The 18865-nt window shown below is 42.2% G+C and overlaps 3 protein-coding genes across 4 annotated transcripts in view; 1 reads left to right on the top strand and 2 right to left on the bottom strand.

The window, feature by feature from the left end:
• The first annotated feature begins 652 nt into the window (after window positions 1–652).
• irak1bp1 (interleukin-1 receptor-associated kinase 1 binding protein 1) lies at window positions 653–2575 on the top strand. The gene is given in 5 exon segments (XM_018697914.1): window positions 653–948; window positions 950–978; window positions 1749–1830; window positions 1959–2089; window positions 2225–2575. Coding segments are annotated over 5 exon segments (750 nt in total). The 5' UTR covers window positions 653–702; the 3' UTR covers window positions 2487–2575.
• si:dkey-261l7.2 lies at window positions 2515–5198 on the bottom strand. Of its 2 annotated transcripts, XM_051071978.1 has the most exons (8): window positions 5067–5198; window positions 4909–4975; window positions 4464–4605; window positions 4128–4217; window positions 3875–3963; window positions 3516–3676; window positions 3287–3403; window positions 2515–3208 (listed from the first exon to the last, which is right to left on the bottom strand). In XM_051071978.1, exons 3-8 carry the CDS (start codon window positions 4586–4588, stop codon window positions 3098–3100), a joined length of 693 nt encoding a protein of 230 aa, XP_050927935.1. In that variant the 5' UTR covers window positions 4589–4605; window positions 4909–4975; window positions 5067–5198; the 3' UTR covers window positions 2515–3097. The 2 variants fall into 2 exon arrangements, with proteins under 2 accessions (XP_050927935.1, XP_018553431.1); XM_018697915.2 differs by lacking the exon at window positions 5067–5198 and having other exon boundaries at window positions 4909–5060.
• A 177-nt stretch (window positions 5199–5375) lies between these two features.
• phip (pleckstrin homology domain interacting protein) overlaps window positions 5376–18865 on the bottom strand; it is a 33960-nt gene continuing 20470 nt past the window's right edge. The window contains 17 exon segments of the mRNA XM_018697913.2: window positions 5376–10041; window positions 10158–10298; window positions 10514–10755; window positions 10844–11055; window positions 11235–11387; window positions 11963–12115; window positions 12215–12274; window positions 13277–13352; window positions 13653–13778; window positions 13877–13997; window positions 14836–14991; window positions 15098–15159; window positions 16368–16479; window positions 16588–16670; window positions 17071–17195; window positions 18341–18448; window positions 18694–18804. Of these exon segments, the coding sequence (XP_018553429.1) occupies window positions 9332–10041; window positions 10158–10298; window positions 10514–10755; window positions 10844–11055; window positions 11235–11387; window positions 11963–12115; window positions 12215–12274; window positions 13277–13352; window positions 13653–13778; window positions 13877–13997; window positions 14836–14991; window positions 15098–15159; window positions 16368–16479; window positions 16588–16670; window positions 17071–17195; window positions 18341–18448; window positions 18694–18804 (2751 nt within the window). The 3' untranslated portion in view covers window positions 5376–9331.

Genomic DNA, 18865 nt, shown 5'->3' with positions numbered 1-18865 from the left:
ACATTTAAAACAGGAAAGGCAGCATTGGGTTATTATAAATAGTCTGCAAATGTCATGGTAAAAATTCCTGATGCAATTTGGTGGGATTATTGTAGAGCGTTGAGTGACGAGGGATATAAAACTTGAGGAATAAAATGTTTTCTTACTTCTTCTCATTTTTCTGGTGGTTACAGCATCAAAAAACCTTGCTGGATCAATCTCCCAGGCCCAAACAGGTTGTGTGTTGCTGTAGAGTATGTCTCATGTTACAGTCCCCATCTGATTCCACATGTCCAGATTTGACCTTCATGGATAGGGGCTCAAGATCCTGCTTGTTTAGAATGACATTCCTGCCTGTGCCTGGTAGTTTGTAAACTGAAGCAGTCTGGTTGAGTCTGGTTGTGGTCAGTGGCAACTAAGCTCTTGAAATGAGCAGCACATCATCCTCCTGTGAAAGTTTGACGTCTTGTACCATCCTGAAAACTGTTTCCCAAAAACAACAAAAAATAATTTTAAGGCACTCCATCTCCTCATATGACCTGTCAAAAGTTTGTTTTTGCATTGCATCTGAAATGCTTGTTAAATGTGCCCTTACATTTTTTCTTATACATGTTTGATTTGCAACCCTCTGTAATTCCTTTGCGGAAGTGGCCTACAAATCCCGACGAGCATTTCGCCGAATTGCCATAGCAGCGGGAAGTTGGTTTGATTCTGTGTTGTATCATGGAGAACACGAGTCGAGTATTTGCAACGATACTACCGGCTTCAGGTCGCGAGTTCACCGGTAATGAAAAAGAGCATGGGCTGGAGGTACGAACAGTTAACCGACAGACCCCCGGTAACCGTGTAAGGGAGGTCCAGGTAACGGGAACAGCGGAGGTTTGTTGCCCGGCGGACCGAGCGTCTGTTCGGGTCAGTGTGGGTAACAGCAAGGAGTCAGTCAACGAGGTCACCAACAGCGTTTCACGGACGACTCGAGTACATTTTACAGTCTCTCAGGTGAAAACACTCAGCGGTTTCTACAGTGGTACGAGGAGACTAAAAGTTTGGAGTTGAACGGCAACATTAGCCTAACGTTAGCTAGCTGCTACATGTGGTATCCACAGAGACAACAGTGTTGTCCACTGTTGTAGTATCTGGTTGTTGCAAAGCAAATTCTAACTATACACAGTTGGGTAGGTTAACCTGTACCAATGCATCATATATCAGATGATCATATATTTTATGTGTAAAGTCTTGACCTTCAGAGTAAGCAGCAGGTCTGTCTGTTAATAATATTCATCTGAGTAAAGCAATCTGTGTCTTTCCCTCTGAAATGTATTGAAATGTTAGTATTAAATATCTTAACATTGAAGTCATGTAAAGTACCTCAAAATTTCAAAAACTACTTTACCTGAATAATGTACAGTAAAATATTTCCCTCCACTGGTAGTAGCCCGTGAGTAGTACTCTCCTCAGCAATAGGTGTACACTGAATCATTTAAGTGCCTCTTATGTTTCTAGAAGTAGAAATAGGAGTTGCTCAAGTATTATAGTAATCGTGGCAATTGATGAACCAATAGTTAAAGAATTAGAGCTGTTTGGGGGTAAATAGGCAGGTCAGTCCAATTAGTGTTTCTAATACCATGTATGCTCACTTCTTATTTTGCGTGAAATACATACTTTTTTGGATTTTGAGGGACAGCTCTCTCCACTTTGTTCTTAAAGTACACCTTTATTATTGCAATCAGTGTATGATAATATTTTTGACATTCTTTCATTCTGCTTAGACAGCATGGCATCTGTGACAAAGACACCTCAGTGAGGAGGTTCCTCCAACGAGAGGCAGACCTATATCACATGGGTGCAGAGGTGGAGTATTTATGCTGTTTATACTGTGTTATAATGTGTTATGATACTGTTAATCTTTCACAGACCCTACAGCATACAGAATGTGTCTATTCAGTTGTATCTGACAGCGAAAGAAAATGTTCCCATAGGTCGTGGTCACTTTTTCAGATTTTGAGAAGATGGAGCGAGTATGCAGTGTCCTGTTGGAAAAGCTGGACAAAAGCGTCTGTGTGGGAACACCACAGTTTTACCACAGTCCAGGATACCTGAGCCAACTGAGGTAGGAAAAACACAAAGTGCACTTCTCACCTGCACTGTGAAATCATAGCAGCTAATATTTGTCAGATGCATTACATTAGCTTGATGCAGCATTTAACTAGTAACGTTACTTAGTGTGTCTTTGTCCCTGTTTTAGGAAGCAAGCATGTGTATCAGCGGTTGAAAATGCTCAACAGAAGGCCAGTGAGGTCAGTCAGCTCCTGGGACAAAGTCTGGGACCCCCCCTGCTGGTCAGAGAGGAGGAGACAAGGGAATGGAGGAATGAGGATGAGGAGTATGAAGGCAGAGGACAGAGTACTGCACCCTTTTCTCATCTTCCCCGTACACCCACAATCACTGCCTCCTCACGGGTGTCTGTCTCCTTCAGCCTCAGAGACAGAGGCAGGAAAAAACTCTAAAGACATTTTCATGAAACCAAAGAGCTGATTGTCACAGTTTAAAACATTTTATTGCATAGATGTGGCTGATTAAAAGTGCAGCTTTTCAAGTTTTTTTTTTTTTTTTTTTTGGTTGTTTTTTTGACCTCATCGCAGCCAACACAATCACATCAGTTAAAAAAATGATCTAGATTTTCAAAGCAACTTCAAGCATTCACCATTATCATTTAACTTAAATGTGCCAATCATTCAAGTCTGAATTTTAAAATCAATGAAACAGATTAGATTATTTTTAGACACATAAAAGTAAAATACTGTATATTTGTACAAATCAAATAAAAGCTGGACAACTGATAGCTCAAAGTCTTCATTAGAGATTAATTACAACATTTCTTCATATGCCCCATTATTAATGGTCTCTAATTCTCCAAAGACACCCTCACATTGAGATCCAGCAAGGAGGGATTTGATGATTAGCCTTGACCTGCACAAACTCTGGAATTGTTTAAACAATGGCGAAACTGATTCCAGTGGATTCCCTAGACAGGAAAAGAACTTGAGTTCTAGTTCAAAAACACCACAGGAGGAGGAAAATGAAACTGTCAGCTGGATGGATGTTTCAGACAGAGCAGTCAGGCATCATTGACCTCATCTTCAGGAAAGAGCTCTCTGAGCCAGGGCTGCATGATGAACCGCTCCCCATCAAAATGTGTGAAGTAATTCTCCAAGGTGGGAATGTCCGGCTAGAAACATCCAACAGTGAGTACAAGCCATATTGAGTGTGTGTGTGTGTGTGTGTGCTGTGATTTTCCAGTACATACCCTCATCCCAGTGATGCGCTCCAGTTGTGTCTGCGGCAAATACGCGACTAAAAGAGAGGAGGGTCCAGGGCCGCTGAACAGGACCTTGTAATGAGGCGTGTTCTCTGCTGCGATGCCCTACATACACACAGACAGTGACAGAACTCTCTGTACTAGTTCCTAACATTTAAACACTGAGTTTGTGAAACAGAATGTTAGTGAAGAGAGGAAAACGGTTATGGCTGCTAACCTCAGGGCTGGAATACATCATGTCGACCCACTCTGAAGGGGCTCGCAGTTCAGGGTCCCAGCTCACCACCACCCCAACCATATGACGATTCCTGTCCATCACCACCTCTCCGACTCGTAGAAACACATACGGAGGACGAGGGCTGCGTACTGTTTTGGATGCTGCAGGAGTGAAGGAAAAAAAAATTAAAAAATTTACCTGTGCTGCTTTTCAGTGAAACCACAGGTTACTTACTGTCTTACAGATCTGAGAACCTTTCACTTGAAAATTGGAGCAGAGACACTCATTCAGCACTTTTTAACCTTAGATTCTTTCTGAATATGTCTACTGAGTATATACATGTGTATATATAAACAAACCTCCAAAGAAGCCCTGGTCATTGTCATAAAGCATGGACTCTACAGGAGGCAACTGGTGTGCCACTTGGTCTTCCAAGCCAACCAGAGACCTTTGGAAAACAGAAACGTTGTCAGTCCTGACATTTCTTTTTCTCAAGGGTTCCTTCGAGAACATTAGAGGCTACTTTTAAAGTGACTGGAATTCAAGCTTGAAAGAAAAGGATTATGCACATTAATGTAGAGTCTGACTGACTCTTAGCACTCCCTCACTCACTTGACATAGGACATCTGCTGGTTTGCCCAGTCCACCCATGCAGTGCCATTGAGGTATGATGCTCTCCACTGTTTCCAAATTCTAAGCAACCTGAAACACCAGAGAAGACGTCAGAAGACCAGAAATACCCTCACTGCATAATCCCCCGAGGGATGTTCTCATATCAATATACAGTAGTATTACAGTAGTAGTACAGTATTTTTCAGACCGTCCATCATTGTTCAAAATACTTACCCCAACTTTAGACACGTGTTCTCTCTCATACAAAGTGGGCACATCCCACACCGACACCTGTATGTTACAGAAATGACCTCTTTACGCACGGATCCCACCTACCGTGTGGTCGCGTGGTAGCGCTGCGCCGCCGTGGAGCCGCTCCACCGGGAGATGAGGTACTGCGCGGGCACAGCGGAGAGCAGCAGCACGAGCTGCAGCGCCGCGGCGGCCGTCAGCTGAGGCATGACTGCGCAGCTGTCACCTGCGGACGGAAACGCGCGTCAGGTGGATGTGGCAGGTGCAGAACCCGCAGCTAAATCAACCCAAATGTGCAAGGCATGTCTTAATAAATCACATAAATCACACCAACGAGCCAGTGTGAACTGACGCTTGATAACAGCAGTGTTCTGTATTAGTTGGTTTATTGGCGCGAGCGAAATGCTGATACGCTTCAACCTCAACTTATAGGAAGTTAAACCCTGATGAATATTGTTAACTTAGAGGACATAAAAGTCAAACGACACAATTGTCAAAGCTCATTATTAGTGATAATTATGACTCTTACCTCCAAAATCCAATCTCTTTTCTCCAACTATCTGCTAGACATTGCGTCTGAGGGAGCCTGTTTGCGCCTGGAAACCAGAACAGAGTGACACGGTTTCACTTCTGTTGTATTTACATAAACCACACGCTCACCCATGCCGCTACCACCTGCGTATTTACATTTTTGTCAAAAATCTCCAAACTTGTAGTCTGCCCAATCGTCGCAGCCCACGGATGAACCGGCAGACCTTTAACGGCTCGCCACGTCAGGAAAGAGCCGAGCCGGCGGGTTCCGGGCGGGGAAGTGGTTTTGACGCAGTTACGTTTTGGCGACACAAGGTGGGAGAGTTGTTCATTCAAGCAGCATGTAACGTGTAAACAGCCTGTACTGAACTCACTTGTCCTCTAATTTGAAATAGGTTGTACAGTGTATGGCACTACTTTTTTATTATTTTATTTTGTTAATTTTAGCGAGCACAAACAAAGTAGTCAGAAAAACACGTGCTTTTATTCTTTAAGAAGACCCCAACTCAAACTTTTATTTTCAAAAAAGACGCCAACATAAACCTTTAACAACATCAATTTAGGACTTGAACAAAACTGTGAACAAGTTGACCCCAAAAAAATAAACAGGAAGTAAGAGCGGATATGGAAACACAACTGTTTATTTACTTAAAATATTGGTATTAACTAACAGGACAGCAGTACTCCCCTACACATACATTCTAGCTTTATGCTTCTTTTTTGCATTAATTCTTTTATATATAAAAAGTATCCAAACTAACAAAGACATCCTCTTGAATCAGTTCACGTGAAACAGACCCCTTTCCCCTTCCCTTCCCAATCTGTTCTGTCCCATCCCACGTCCCATTAAAACTTAAAAACGTCCCAGAATGCTTCCCCGTGGCTCACATGCAGCCATCTCACACGCACACAGTGTGACCTTTAGCCTCTGACCTGACGCTGGGATGCCTGGTCAGAGGCCACAAACAGCACAACTCTGCCACACATTAGCACAAGCCCGTGTGTAAATTAGTTTGTGTGTACATGAAGGTCAAAATGCAGTACAGGTGTTGTAAAGTAAGAGGGCTGATCTGAAGTGCTGAGTCTAGGTGGAAAGCACACTGATATCAAAACCTAATGAAGCACTGTGTGAAGCACTACAAACAGGGCAGGCAGGACAGATGTGACTGTGTTTGTAAAGATAAGAGTAATTTAATATACCAATTCTAGCTAACAGCCAGTAATTTGCTTATAAGGCCCCTTTTGAATGATTAGAGGTTGTATACTTATACTTACTAACATGTTTAAGGTAACCTGGCCAGCAACACAAAATCAGCGCTTTTACTTTGACAGATAGGTACAGGTGATGTGGGTGATTTGATTAAGAGGGTAGCAGACTGAATGAATGCATTTCTGCTTTGACTGCATTTCAATGGGAAATTAGGCTAAATCATTGACATCCATCCAGATCTCATCATTAACCGGGAATACAATGGCTCCTACACAGCAGGCCAAAGACACTACTAGCCAAAAACCATTCCTAATTCAAAATGGCCAGATTCTCGTCAACATCCTGCAAACATTTGTGATTCTCAAATACTGTGTTTTTTAGCTGGCTCATATAAACATAATGTTTAAAAATGAGCTTGTGTGTCAAGTTTGAAAAGCCCGAGTCTAAAATTTTGTTTCCAAATTCTATTCGTCATGATAATCTGTGCATACATGTAAATATGATTATTTGTCACTGAGATAGAAGAAAATCCAAAACCTTTATGTGCTTATGATGAGCTCATGGATCAATTTTATGAATGAAAGTCGTTAATGAGCACTTAAATTGGTGCCCACAAAATGAATATGCTTATGGGCAAAAATCATTAGCTACAACTATCTTCAGCACAAAATAAGACTGACTGATGTCAACAGTCACTTGTGGGAAAGCGTCAGTGTTTTAGGCCATCTCAGTTTGGAATAAAACTCTTCATTATACACAATATAAACAAAGCATCTGTGAAACTGAATGGAAAAAAACTATAAATTGTGTCCTCAGATAAGTGCGGCAGAATATAAAACACCATTCCAACAGTGTGACTCCACAGACCTAGCCACTGAAACATTGTCCTATATGGCAGGGACACAGACAGAAAACATTTGACACATTATATGTAAAAGAGCTCAACACTCACTGTGGAGACAGTAAAACTAAACTAAAATAAACACATTCAAAAGCCATGTTCTAAAATTTCAGTGCCCAAAGACAGGATTTGGCATTGACTTATCCATAACAAAAAAACAAAAAAAAAAAAAAAATGATAAACAGATGAGATACATATTGAATAATATGTGACAAGGAAGACCTATGAAATGAACCAAGTGTATATCTATAGATGCTACCATCCAGTTCTCCCCAGGCAACGCCATAAGTGTCAGATTTTGGCATTCACTTGCTCTGTGCTGGGGTAAAAATGAAAATATATCAAAGGTGGAGGCTGCCATCTTTATAAATTCAGTCCATTCGGTGTGTACAGAGAGAGAGAGTGACATAATATGTTTGCCTCCTGTCAGATTGCATTTTTTTCTGTCTTTTCTCTGTTTCCAAAGCCTTCACTACAAGCCTGTCAGGTCCAGTCTGGCCCACTGGCGTCTAGTTCTCTGAACCCAGTGACAGGCAGAACCAGGAAGTCCAAAAAAAAGGGAACACATAAAAAGGCCCCAAAAGGAGAAACCAAGGATATTATGCCAGAGTAGCGAAGGCACACAATCAGAAAGATGAATATAAGACTTGTCTCTCTCTCTCTGCTTTCCATCCAAATTCAGTCTGAACCAGTTTGATCTGGCTCCTTCCTGTTTGCTTCAGGCATGAGAAAGTGCTAGAACATGCGAGACAGAATTGTGTGTGTTATGTGTGTGCATGTGTGTGGTCACCATAGAAACATACCAACATTTAAAAAGTCCATCTTTATATGTTAACAATTCTAAAATACACAGGGTTACTCCCTACGACTGCATTGATAACCGGTCTGTGGTAAGTGCATCTCAAAGCTAGTCACCCAAAGCTCCACTCGCTGTACCTTAGGTATAAACTGACGATAGGTTGGTTATAGGATAATATATCGACATGAATAATGGTATGTTTACGACAACAGTAAAGTCTTTTTTTCAACTGCTATAAATACATTTCTTTGAGAGGTTTCACAACGATCAAACTGTATGCCACTGTTTGTACGCTGAAAGTGAATGACACACTCCATCGTGTTATAAAAACACACACACTCCTTCAGTTACTCACACTCGCATAGTCACAACATAAGTTTGTACACATACAGGCACATGTACTTTGCAGGGCAGAGGCCAAGCACGCTTACGCACACATGCACGCACACACACATACATACACCAAAGACATAAAGGCACAAGGTATTGCTAATGTTGAGGACGCATTGAAATATGATCTATCTAAACATATAAATGACTCCTTTCACCCATGCATCCTTTTTCTCCTCCTCACAGTAAAAACAGCTTCTAGAAAAAAAGAGATGCTTCCTCTTTCTAATTAACATGCAAAAGAAACACACACACACACACACACACATCCACACACACTCACCCCCACACAAAAGTAAACAAAACCTACAGATCTACAGTACCTACAAAGGTACACCATTTGGTATTTTAGCGCAGACAGACACGCTCAGGTCAGCCAATGTGTAAGACTTCCAAAACAGAGAGCCGATCGTTACGTACAAATCTTAGAAAAAGCTAAGAGAGGGTTGTATAAAAAAAAGAAAGGGAACAATGAAGACAGGGGGCGAAAGATGTTGTCAGGCCAAGGGTCTGTAGTCCATCACAGACCTAACAATTTTAGCTCAGCGGGTATCTTTGACCCACCCAGCAGAGACACTTGAAAAGTTCTCAAAAATAGTAAGAGCGAGGTAAGCTCAAGCAGCTCTCCTCATGACTTTTTCAAGTACTAAAACTCTGTTCAGCTACTGTCTCGTCCAGTCTGACGCCAACAGTGTTTAAGGTCAGACGGGGGTGAAGAGTGGTTCACTGGACAGGAGCGAGTCACAAAACCACCAACGCAGGAGTCAGCGAGTGTCTATCGGATCCAACATGGACCAATAATGTAAGAGGAGTTGGAACAAATGAACATGCGTTGTCTGAAAGCCACCGGTTGTCGTAGTGATGTGCTTACTGGGCCGAGAGGAAGGAGGGTCGGACAGGTAACTGCGTTGTTGTGTTTGCTCCAAAGCTACAGCTCCAAATAGCAGCAGAACCAGCGGCTACCCAGACGTACAAATACATACGCGCGCACAAATGCATACAACAACAAGCATGACTTCCTCAACTCAGCCCCTTACTCTTCCAACGCATAAAGTGAGAAATCTCAATCCCAAGATTTCTTTTCTGTCGGCCTCCTCCTCACATCCTGTGTATCTGCTCTGCTACCAGCCTATAAGGTTGGCTTTGGCCTTTTCTGTCAGCTTGCGGACACGTCCCTTAGAGGAGGTGCCAAAGGTGATTGATGAGTCCTCAAACAGCAGCTGCCTCTGCTCTTCCTCAGAGTCCTCCTCCATGTACCAGGCCGACCGTCGCCCCTGGTTACGTGTGCGCATGGACCCTCCTGCCCCCTCCCCTGCCTCCTCCTTTGGAGACTCCTTGCGAGTTGATTTTTGAGGAGCAGTCTGCGGAGGAGGGGTGACCTCCTCATTGGTTCTCCTGCTGCTCCTCCTCAGTGGCGAGGGCTCTGGTGACTCAGCAGGAGGAGTGGATTCATCAGTTCTTACCACTCTGGGCCGGCCGCGCCGTCTAGGCGTCGACGGCATGCCAGAGTCCGACAGCACAGATGTTTCCTGCGCGGAAGATGTCCCACCTTCGTCACCTGTGGATTGGTCGAGCTCATCGTCAGGGGTGGAGCTCCTTCGGGTACTGCTCCTTCTCATCTCCTCCAGCTCCTGTTTGCTCTTCCTGCCTCTCTTCTTGCCGGGGGGGCGACCTCGGGGTCTGGAGGGACTCGCCGGAGTTGTAACTTCTGGAGGACTCAGCGGTGGGTCCATTCTGGATTTCCGTCCCCTCCTCCCCACACCCAGGGTCATATGACTACTGTGGCCATTCAGGTGAACTGTGCTCTGAGATGAAGGGCTGGCAGGAGAGCCTTAATTCACAGGACAAAAGGAGTAAAATATGAATCAATAGCAGACAGGCCACATTAAATACTTAATTTATAATATTAATAATAAACTTAAGCATCTAAGTGACACCATCTCCTACCAGGTGTGTGTCGTACAGGTGTCCTGAGTTTCCGCCGGGTGCTTCCTCCGCTGCTACTTTCTGTGGCTGGAGAGGGTGTTACCTTTTCGGGAGCTGGTGGCGTTGGAGCTGAGTTATGAGCCCTCAGCGAACGAGTAGACTCTGAAGATGGCAAAGAAATAAACAATAATTGAAAGAAACTGTGATTAGTTCTTGATAATGTATTCTTAACTATGTGTTGGCTAACAAGATGCTAGGAGGATGTCCATATTTAACACACAGAGCGGTGTTGTTCTTCTCATCTAATTCTCTGTGAAAGTTGTGAAACTACTCCTTTAAAACTACAAATTGTTTTAGTATTGTGTAAGCAGTCTCACCTGCTGTGCTCGGTGTGTTGTTCGTGGCATTATGTGAGGAGGATGTGGCAGGCGGTGAGTGTGCAGAATGGCGTGCTGCGCTCCGTGTTCGCCCCGCAGCCGGTGCATCCGCCTTCCCGTTGACCAACTGGGGGGGCTGTTTCAGGGGGACGCTCTGTCTCAGTGAGGAAGGCCGTGGTGGAGCTGGTGATGGCTCTCTTTTTGCGGTCACCCTGGATGACACGCGCCTCTTCCTCTCCGGGCTAGACGTAGCGTGGGAAGAAATGATACACAAGATCAAACCAAATGTAAGAGCTACAAAATCAAAAATAAAAATGTCCTTTCTTTTACCTGGATGCAGTGCTGCTTGCAGGAGACTCACTCCTCCTCCTCCGTCTCTTCATGGCGTGCCGTGTCTGTCTGTCCGTAGTGTGTCGCGTCTGTCTGTCTGTGCCCTGTCTGGTCAGTTTGTCTGTCAGGCCGTGGATGGCCTTGTAGTCAGCCAGGATGGAGCTGACATGCTCCTCAAACAGTGCAGACAGCCTCAGACTCATACTGTAGATCTGGAGACACAATAAAGGATACACTGAATTATACCCAGAAAAAAATAGGAGATAAATGTTAAAGTATCAAAAGTATCAAAGTATGAATACTAGATGCAATACAAGACATATTAAATTGTATATAATTTGGTTTCAGCGAGCATATGCAAGTGTGTGTGTTTTTTGCATGCAAGTCTCACCCGAGACTTCTTACTGGGCGTGTAAGCTTTGGAATTGCTGAAAATAAGTCGGACATCTTTGCAGAGCTCAATGGGAGACTGGTACTTTCCCTCTGTTAGCGTGTTGAGAACTGTGCCAAAGTCCATTGGAGATTCAACTATTTGCAGGTAGTCCTGGGAGAAGCAGCAGGAAGTTAGGACATTTCAATTACAGGTTTCAAAAGATGTGAACAGAATAAGGAGTAGACAAGAGGAAGACAGAGTAAAAGAGGATAGAGAAGTAAGATTTTGGGGGGATTTGAGGTTTCATTTTGAGTGGAATGGAAAAAAAAACCTGAACCACCAGCGAAGGAATTCCACCCTTCTTTTGTTAACAAAAGAGCTCCAGCCGACTGAAGCCCTAAGTCTGTTCACATTGTTTCGCCTTCACAACTTATACATCCATTCGATTTGGGCTTCATTTCAGACGCTGAATGGAGAGGCCTGTTCTTCAGACCTAACAATTCCTTCACCTCAAATACTGCTCCTTGTGTAATTGAACGGTAGCCACTTATTCCACAGACAGGCTGTGTAGAAGGACTCAAGGAGCAAAAAAAAAAAAGATGACTGAAAATGCAAATCAATGTGAGCCTAATGGAAATTCACAATGAGCTGAACTCAAATCACATCCAGAAGAGTTTGGTTTGTTTCTGAGGAGGGAGCGTTCACATTTGTGCACCAAGAGTAAGACTTTTGTGTTGCATATGTACCGGGTACTCCTGTAGGTCCACGGGTTCTCTGAAGGGCTCTGAGTCTTCACACTGAAAGATCAGGTCCAGCAGCTCCTTACACCGTCCCCTCCACGCATGAGGGTCATATGAGGGAGGTCGGGTTCGCAGTTGGCGCTGCATAGGACGACGACCCTACAGAATAAATGACAACACCCTGAAGTAACTATACTAGCTGACAAAAAACAGCCTGTTCTTCTTAGGGGAACACATTGTTGCTGTGAGATATGCCACCTTATGGTTTCGTGTGGATGTTCCAGGAGTATTAGTATCTTCATCATCATCCTCCTCATCCTACATAAGAAAAAGGAAAAAAAAAAAACGATAAAGGTAATGCATACACTCTGCCAAGCTCATGAATTATGGACCGCTCTCAAATAGAATACAGTATTTCATTATTTGAACTACCAGCTGCCATTCAAGTATTACTAAAGGTTTCATGCACAGTGGAGCCTTTGAGCTGCCAAACTAGATCTACTGAAAGCACAAATCAGATTATTGTGACTACTGCCCTGCACTTCAGAGGCAAAACGCAGTAAATACATATTTGGTCAAAACTGAGTTAAGACCTGAATGAGACTTTTTTTAAAATATCATGCTTTAGATATGTACAATTTCAGTGAAAGCACTTCACACTTACTACAAAATAAACAATAGCTCTGCCACAAAAGACAGCCAAATAGACTGCTAAAACAAGACAGCTAATGCTATATCAAGTGAAAGCTAGCCCTAGCAAAAAACAAAACACTTTTTTCCTGAGCTCCCTTTCTAACCGAAAAGTAATACATTCAACAAACGAGACATCTTGATAATTCAATTTTTCATCTCACATAACTAATATACAAGTATCTAAATCTCATAATGAAGGAAATAAATAACAGCTCAACAAGGTTATCTTAATGTTAACTAGCCAGCTTAGCAGAACATAGCACTAACTGCATCTCAGCTTTTGAATCTGGTTTAATTTTCCAACAACTGAAAACATAAAACCCTTTTTTCTAAGCTTGTTTCTGTAGTCACTGCTTTTTGCCATTGTAGGACAGTGTCTGATATAATTACAACTGGAAATCCAAACTTTTGTGGTAGTTTTATGCATTACACATATCAAATTGGCAGCATCCTGAGGGACGAATTTAGAAACTTGTGTAGAAGAGTGAAAATTTTTCATATAAGCAAATTACAAGCAATATTCTGCCCTAGTGAGAAATCATGATACCAATATCAGCCACTACCTAGAGTGACAAGTGACAATTTTAAGACAAATTGCAATGTAAAAATGTATAAATGCAAACACACCTCATCTTCAGAGTCAGAGAAGGTTGCCTTCTTCATCGTTTTGTAGAGGGGCATGAGGTCTGTCAGACTTTGGTCCCTGAAGAAGACAAGGAGCAGAAATGAATTCATACCAAAGAAAATGCTGTGAGACATTTGAGATTAAAATAAGGAAAATGGTCTTAATTGATACCAAAAAATGTGCAATGTCAAACAGCTACAACTAAAAACTATATACTTGTTAAAATCATCAGGCCTCCCACTGTTTTCAAGCATGTTACTTTTTTTGATGAATGATTAACTGATTAATATTTGATTAATAGACACTGGAAAGTTGACATTATTTTTCTCTAAATCGACATAAAGGCTTTAAAATTAACTTTACATTTAACACACTCACTTAATAAATTGCAGCATGAGGTCAGAGACAAACTTGGCGGTGGTGACGATGAATGATCCTGGCTCATTGAATGTTTGGGCGTTGTGTTCAATGTAACGAACCTCCCACATCAGAGAGGACAGTCGTCTGAAAGGAAAATACACACGTTTAAAATTCTCTCTCTTACATGCACACATCCTGTATCTCCTGCCATTTCTTTAACTCAACACATGGACGTGTATTACCTGTAGAAGCGGTGCACTAGCCTTTGGCGTATGGTGCTGAGGTCAGTGACGTAGGCCACTACTGTGCAGTATGTGGGGTAAGCCTGTAGGTCCACTGGAAAGGCAAATGGCGCTGCCACATCTGAGGGTGGTGAGTTTGGTTGGTAGATAAAAGACAGGTGAAGAGAGGAATATGACTGGGAGACATCAGCTGTTACAAAAAAAAGCTTTTAGGACTACTCAGAACCAGTTTCAAGATAACAGAGGAAAAGGTAGGAGAAGTTGTCATTTGTATTATCAGGCAGGATGTTTATGGGGGTGTATGTTTAATCAACAAATAAGCTTACATGATGATGATGAAGTGCAGTGAGGTTTCAGGTAACATAAGGGAGGTGAAGGTATTTCATCTGAGTACATCAGATATTACAATAGCAATACTGACTCACACCTTTATCCCTTTTACTAAAGATGTTCCTACCTATTCTTAATGTTCTTACCTAAATTTAAATGTTCAAAATGCACCTACAAGAGTTAATATAAATCCTGTCCTGTGAGCCAACTGCAGCATAAAGCGTAGGAGTAACAGGGAGAGATCTAGAAGGATTAACTGTGCTGGTTGTTGCTACTTGTGTGTGTTTTTTCCACATACTGTCACTAGAGGGAACTCTCAGACCAGCGTTCTCCCACTGGGAGGATTGCAGTAATACAAAGTCTGTGCCTAATATGACATTACATCACTTAACAGGAATTCAAGCAAGCACCTCAATATCTAGCTCAATGTGTTAGCCGCGTATTCCTTTTAACATATGATCTGTGGCCCTGCTGGGCTCATGCTGATGAGCTCAGAGTGGTGAGTCATGTTGTGTAGAGTCATGCTGCTGCCTCTTTACGAGAAATGTGCCCTCGTGGCTTAACTTCACATCCCTGCTTACATGACATAAGTGAACTGTTATTTTCACAGGGACTTGATGACATCATACCAAGTGTGCAGAGCTGGTCAATGGCTTTGATGATGCGTTCGCACTCCTCTGCGCGTGTGCGGCAGCCCCATTCCCCGTCCAGGGGGACGTATAGCAGCTCCTTCTGCTCCTCCTCTGTCAGCGGGACGCTCATTCCCAACTCGTCAGGGAACGTGGCTACACAGAAAGGATTGTCCAAAAAAAGTTTTACTTTTACTGTTGAGAAAGAAATACTGTGTGTGCATGTGTGAGTGTGCGTGCCCCACAGTATGGGTGTACCCACCATCATCAGGGATGGGCTCCATATCCCAAGGACTCATCTTCTCCGTGTCTCCATTATCCCAGCTGGATGGGAAATAATGTTAATATGAATCATTAACATTCATCACATCGAAGTTTTTGTGTTTGTTGTCATATCTTTTCTATCTTACACAGGTGACGTGCAGTGTTGCAGGCACTGACATTCCTGTCCCACAGACTTAAGTGGATGTCATTCTCTAACAAGGTTTTTCAAATAATCTGTGACCATGAAGGGCTCTGCGTTGAGAGGGAAAACCTAACTCAAACAGACAATATGCTTATTAATGTTTCAATTTGGAATGTCACCGACTGTGAAAGTCAAGCAACACAAAACAAAGGGCAGTGTTAGTTGGTGTCGTTGTAAATAACAAATTCACGCTGTTGTCAAGGATAGTTCTATCAAATTTCTTGAATGATTAAAGCCAAGAGGTGTTTATGCAGTTCATGAGTGTTGTGAGAGAAGGTGCTGACGTCTTAATCACAAGCAGCTAATCGTCTACATCTGCCTGGATTTGTCCGAGCAGACAAATTCCTGCTACATGTAAAAAAAAAAAAAAAAAAAAAATCTGTTCTGTTAGTGTTCTGCGGAAGGTTAGGCCTTGAAATCATTAAATCCCAGGATTTACTAAGAAATTCTTTGTACTGAGAGACCAACTGTGCAGTAGACAAGGTGGGAACTGAGACAAAGTTTTCACACTTTTGCAGAAGCCAACTTTAGTGATTTCTAAAAGTCAATCTCTAAATGTCAAGTGAAATTTCACAGGACTTTAAAGTCACATGACCTTAATAATTCAATTTTTGGTAAAATGTTCCCTTTTAATGATGCATGTTAGTGCTGCACAACTCTGCACAAAACAAGAATAAGGATTTTCCCACTAAGAGATTACAATTTTACATCCATATTTCTTCTGCATCTTCTCCCTGCTCAAGGGGCTGAATACATAACTTGCAGTGCTGCAGCTATGGCAAAATATAATTTCCAAGGTACCATATATAACTTTGATTGTCATCATCACCTTTGAGGCTGCAAACAATGTGACACTACACTCCACCTCGCTCTACTTCCTTTTCCTCACCACCAACAGCAAGGTTTCCTTGGTTCAGTTTCTACTTCTGCCCCCTCTGTGCTGTGCACACTTCGTCATGTGCAGTAATGCAGTCTTTTCATTTAATGATGCAACTCACAGAGAAATTAGAAACACTTGGTTGGAAAATGACCTGCGACAGTACTGCTGTTAGAAATGTGGTCGTACCAGACATTGTAGCACTGGAACAGGCTGTCAGGATACTGGGGCTGGTAGGGCTCCTGACTTTCAATGGTCCCAAACCACCAGGCATCATCAATCACTGACCGAAACCTGTCACCTGTAGACATCACAGCACTGTTTAAATTAAAGTACATACATTAAGCTAGAAATTGGACTTGTGTCTAGTTAGTCTGTTAGTCAGTCAGAAAAGACAAACCTGACTGACCTATACTCCACTGCCTCTTTCTGGCATTGTCAAACTGCTGCCGCAACACCAGGAAGTCGATTACATCAGGCATATCGTGGTATCTACAATGAGAGAAACAATAAATGTAACACCCACATTAACAGTGTCAGATCAGGAGCACAGAATTTGTAGTAGCTGGGTTTACCATTCTTAGACAATCCTTATTTTATAATGTCAAGATTATTGGATTAAATGTTTTTTCCTGTTTTTTCTTGTGTCAAGATAAGAATTTCTTTAGGGATATGATATTCAGCACTGAATATCTGCATATTGTTGGAAACAACGTGGAAATCAAAGTGAGAAATGGAAAGTTCATATAAGTACAGGATATGACACATTGTAAAGGAGCACATGTACTTTACAACAAGTGTTGACAAGTGTAAAAGTTAAAATAACAAGTTTGATAAACAGTGAAATTTGTGCCACTGAAGCTCTTGCATGGAGACAGAATGGGAAGCTTACTTCATAGAGAAGGATCCCCCGGTCAGTTTGCCAGTGTCCGGGTCCAGGAAAGAAAGCTTCAGACAGCACAGTGTGGGCAAGCCCACCTCGTATTTGATGCCAACTATCTTCATCAACTCCTGCTCCTGAATACCACATATAAAAGAACAAATAATACACATGAACACAACTCATTTCTTCTCAGGAAAGATCTTTCACATACCCTGGAACTTATTAGGTTAACCATACTTCAAAGTGATGCTTTCCACTTTCTAATGACAGTTTTTCCTCTTCAGTGTTGTGTACATGTAGGTTGAGAGAGTGTTAGCAATGCTTCAGTAAGTTTTTCCAGCTGAGGAAAAGTGAGACTGGAGACAGATGCTTTAGCATTGCCATGCCTGGTTGTTCAAATTACAAAAAAAATAAAAAAAACGATATAGAAGAGAGGTCCGCATTTCACACGCTATAGGCAACACAATCACAAGGATGCACACTGTGCCTGCAATGCATTATGGTCTGCCATCTGCACAGAAATTGCTATTTCTGCCTCCTCACATGGAAAAAAAAGAAAAATACCCCAAGTAAAAATACAGTCCCATAAGCTGTTGCTTTTAAGAGAAGTGTCTGATGGTGCTCTTTTTTTCTCTCTTCCAGAGACGTTCATACACAGGGATAAAACTTTGTACTTAGCAGACATTTCTCTTTTAGTTGAGGGACATTTTTAGGACAGAAAAAGGATTAAAGTCCACCTGAGAATGAAACTAGACAAGTGTCTATGATACCGAAGAACTACTAAGACTATGTGTGTGCTTGTGTAATGAATTGTTGATACTGAAACAACAGTGAATGCTAACGTCACTGTAGGTTACAGCAGCTATGTATTCCAAGGAAGACTGTGGGTCATTTTTTCCATTTCTAGTGCACTGGTATTTTTAACCATTTTTCTGGAAATTCAGCCCCTTTAAATTAGAGAAGTCTCTGAAAATATTACACAACCAAAATGTTTTGGCATCATATGTTTGCTGCATATAGCTTGGGCAGTTTTAGTTTTTGACTGTGCTTTTTACTTTCATGTTTTTAATGAACGTCATTATTATTAAATCAACTGTCTAGGTGTAGTTCCACTGTGTGAAGACTATCGATTTTCTTCACATGGTTCTACTGTGATTTTTTATTATGGGCTTTTCCTCACAAGTAAAGAGACAATATAAATCTCCAGATACATGGGATGTAAAGAGCGATGTCTCTCTTCAGAGAGTCTTTAATCCATCTTTGTCAAACTGTTCCTTACCCGCAGCTCCATCTTGTGCCAGGGTTGCTTCTTAGGATTGATGCTGTAAATCTTTTTCTGTTTGGCCATCTCCACATAGGCTTCGTGGCCTTGTCTGAAGTAGTACACCTGCGCACACACATACACAGACATTTCAAATACACAACAGGACTGTATCTTATATATATTTCTGTTCCATTTCTTAACAGTAGGAAATCTTAACGTCATGAGTATATTACTCCCATGGGGCCGCTATCTTTGCTGTAGCCTTCTAATCTTGTTGCTATGTAAAACATGAGCCTCTGTTTGTGGTGTGAGCAGACATGTGGTGCACATGTGGTGAGGCCACTGTAACAGAAACAGGCGGCGTGTACCTCATCTCCCATCTGGGGTATGTAAGGACATCTGCGGGGAACCGTGTCTGTGATCCATGCAGAGGGAAGCCATTCCTCCAGAGTTAACCCTTGCTCCTGAAACTCTGTCCTCTGAATGACACACAAAATAAATACTGAAAATATAACAATACATTAAAATGTTGTTTTCCAA

The sequence above is a fragment of the Lates calcarifer genome, linkage group LG7_1 (assembly GCF_001640805.2).
Source record: "Lates calcarifer isolate ASB-BC8 linkage group LG7_1, TLL_Latcal_v3, whole genome shotgun sequence".
Classification (NCBI taxonomy): domain Eukaryota; kingdom Metazoa; phylum Chordata; class Actinopteri; family Centropomidae; genus Lates; species Lates calcarifer.
The sequence above is the reverse complement of the archived record's forward strand: the minus strand, read 5'-3'. Positions and strand labels throughout refer to the sequence as shown.

Bases quoted from the DNA above. Each gene is read 5' to 3' on its own strand.
- si:dkey-261l7.2 (XM_051071978.1), bottom strand. From the start codon at position 4,588: ATGCCTCAGCTGACGGCCGCCGCGGCGCTGCAGCTCGTGCTGCTGCTC. The intron at 3,964-4,127 runs GTGAGTGAGGGA...TGTTTTCCAAAG, and splicing joins CAGCAGATGTCCTATGTCAA to GTCTCTGGTTGGCTTGGAAG. The intron at 3,404-3,515 runs GTTAGCAGCCAT...GTGTGTATGTAG, and splicing joins TGATGTATTCCAGCCCTGAG to GGCATCGCAGCAGAGAACAC.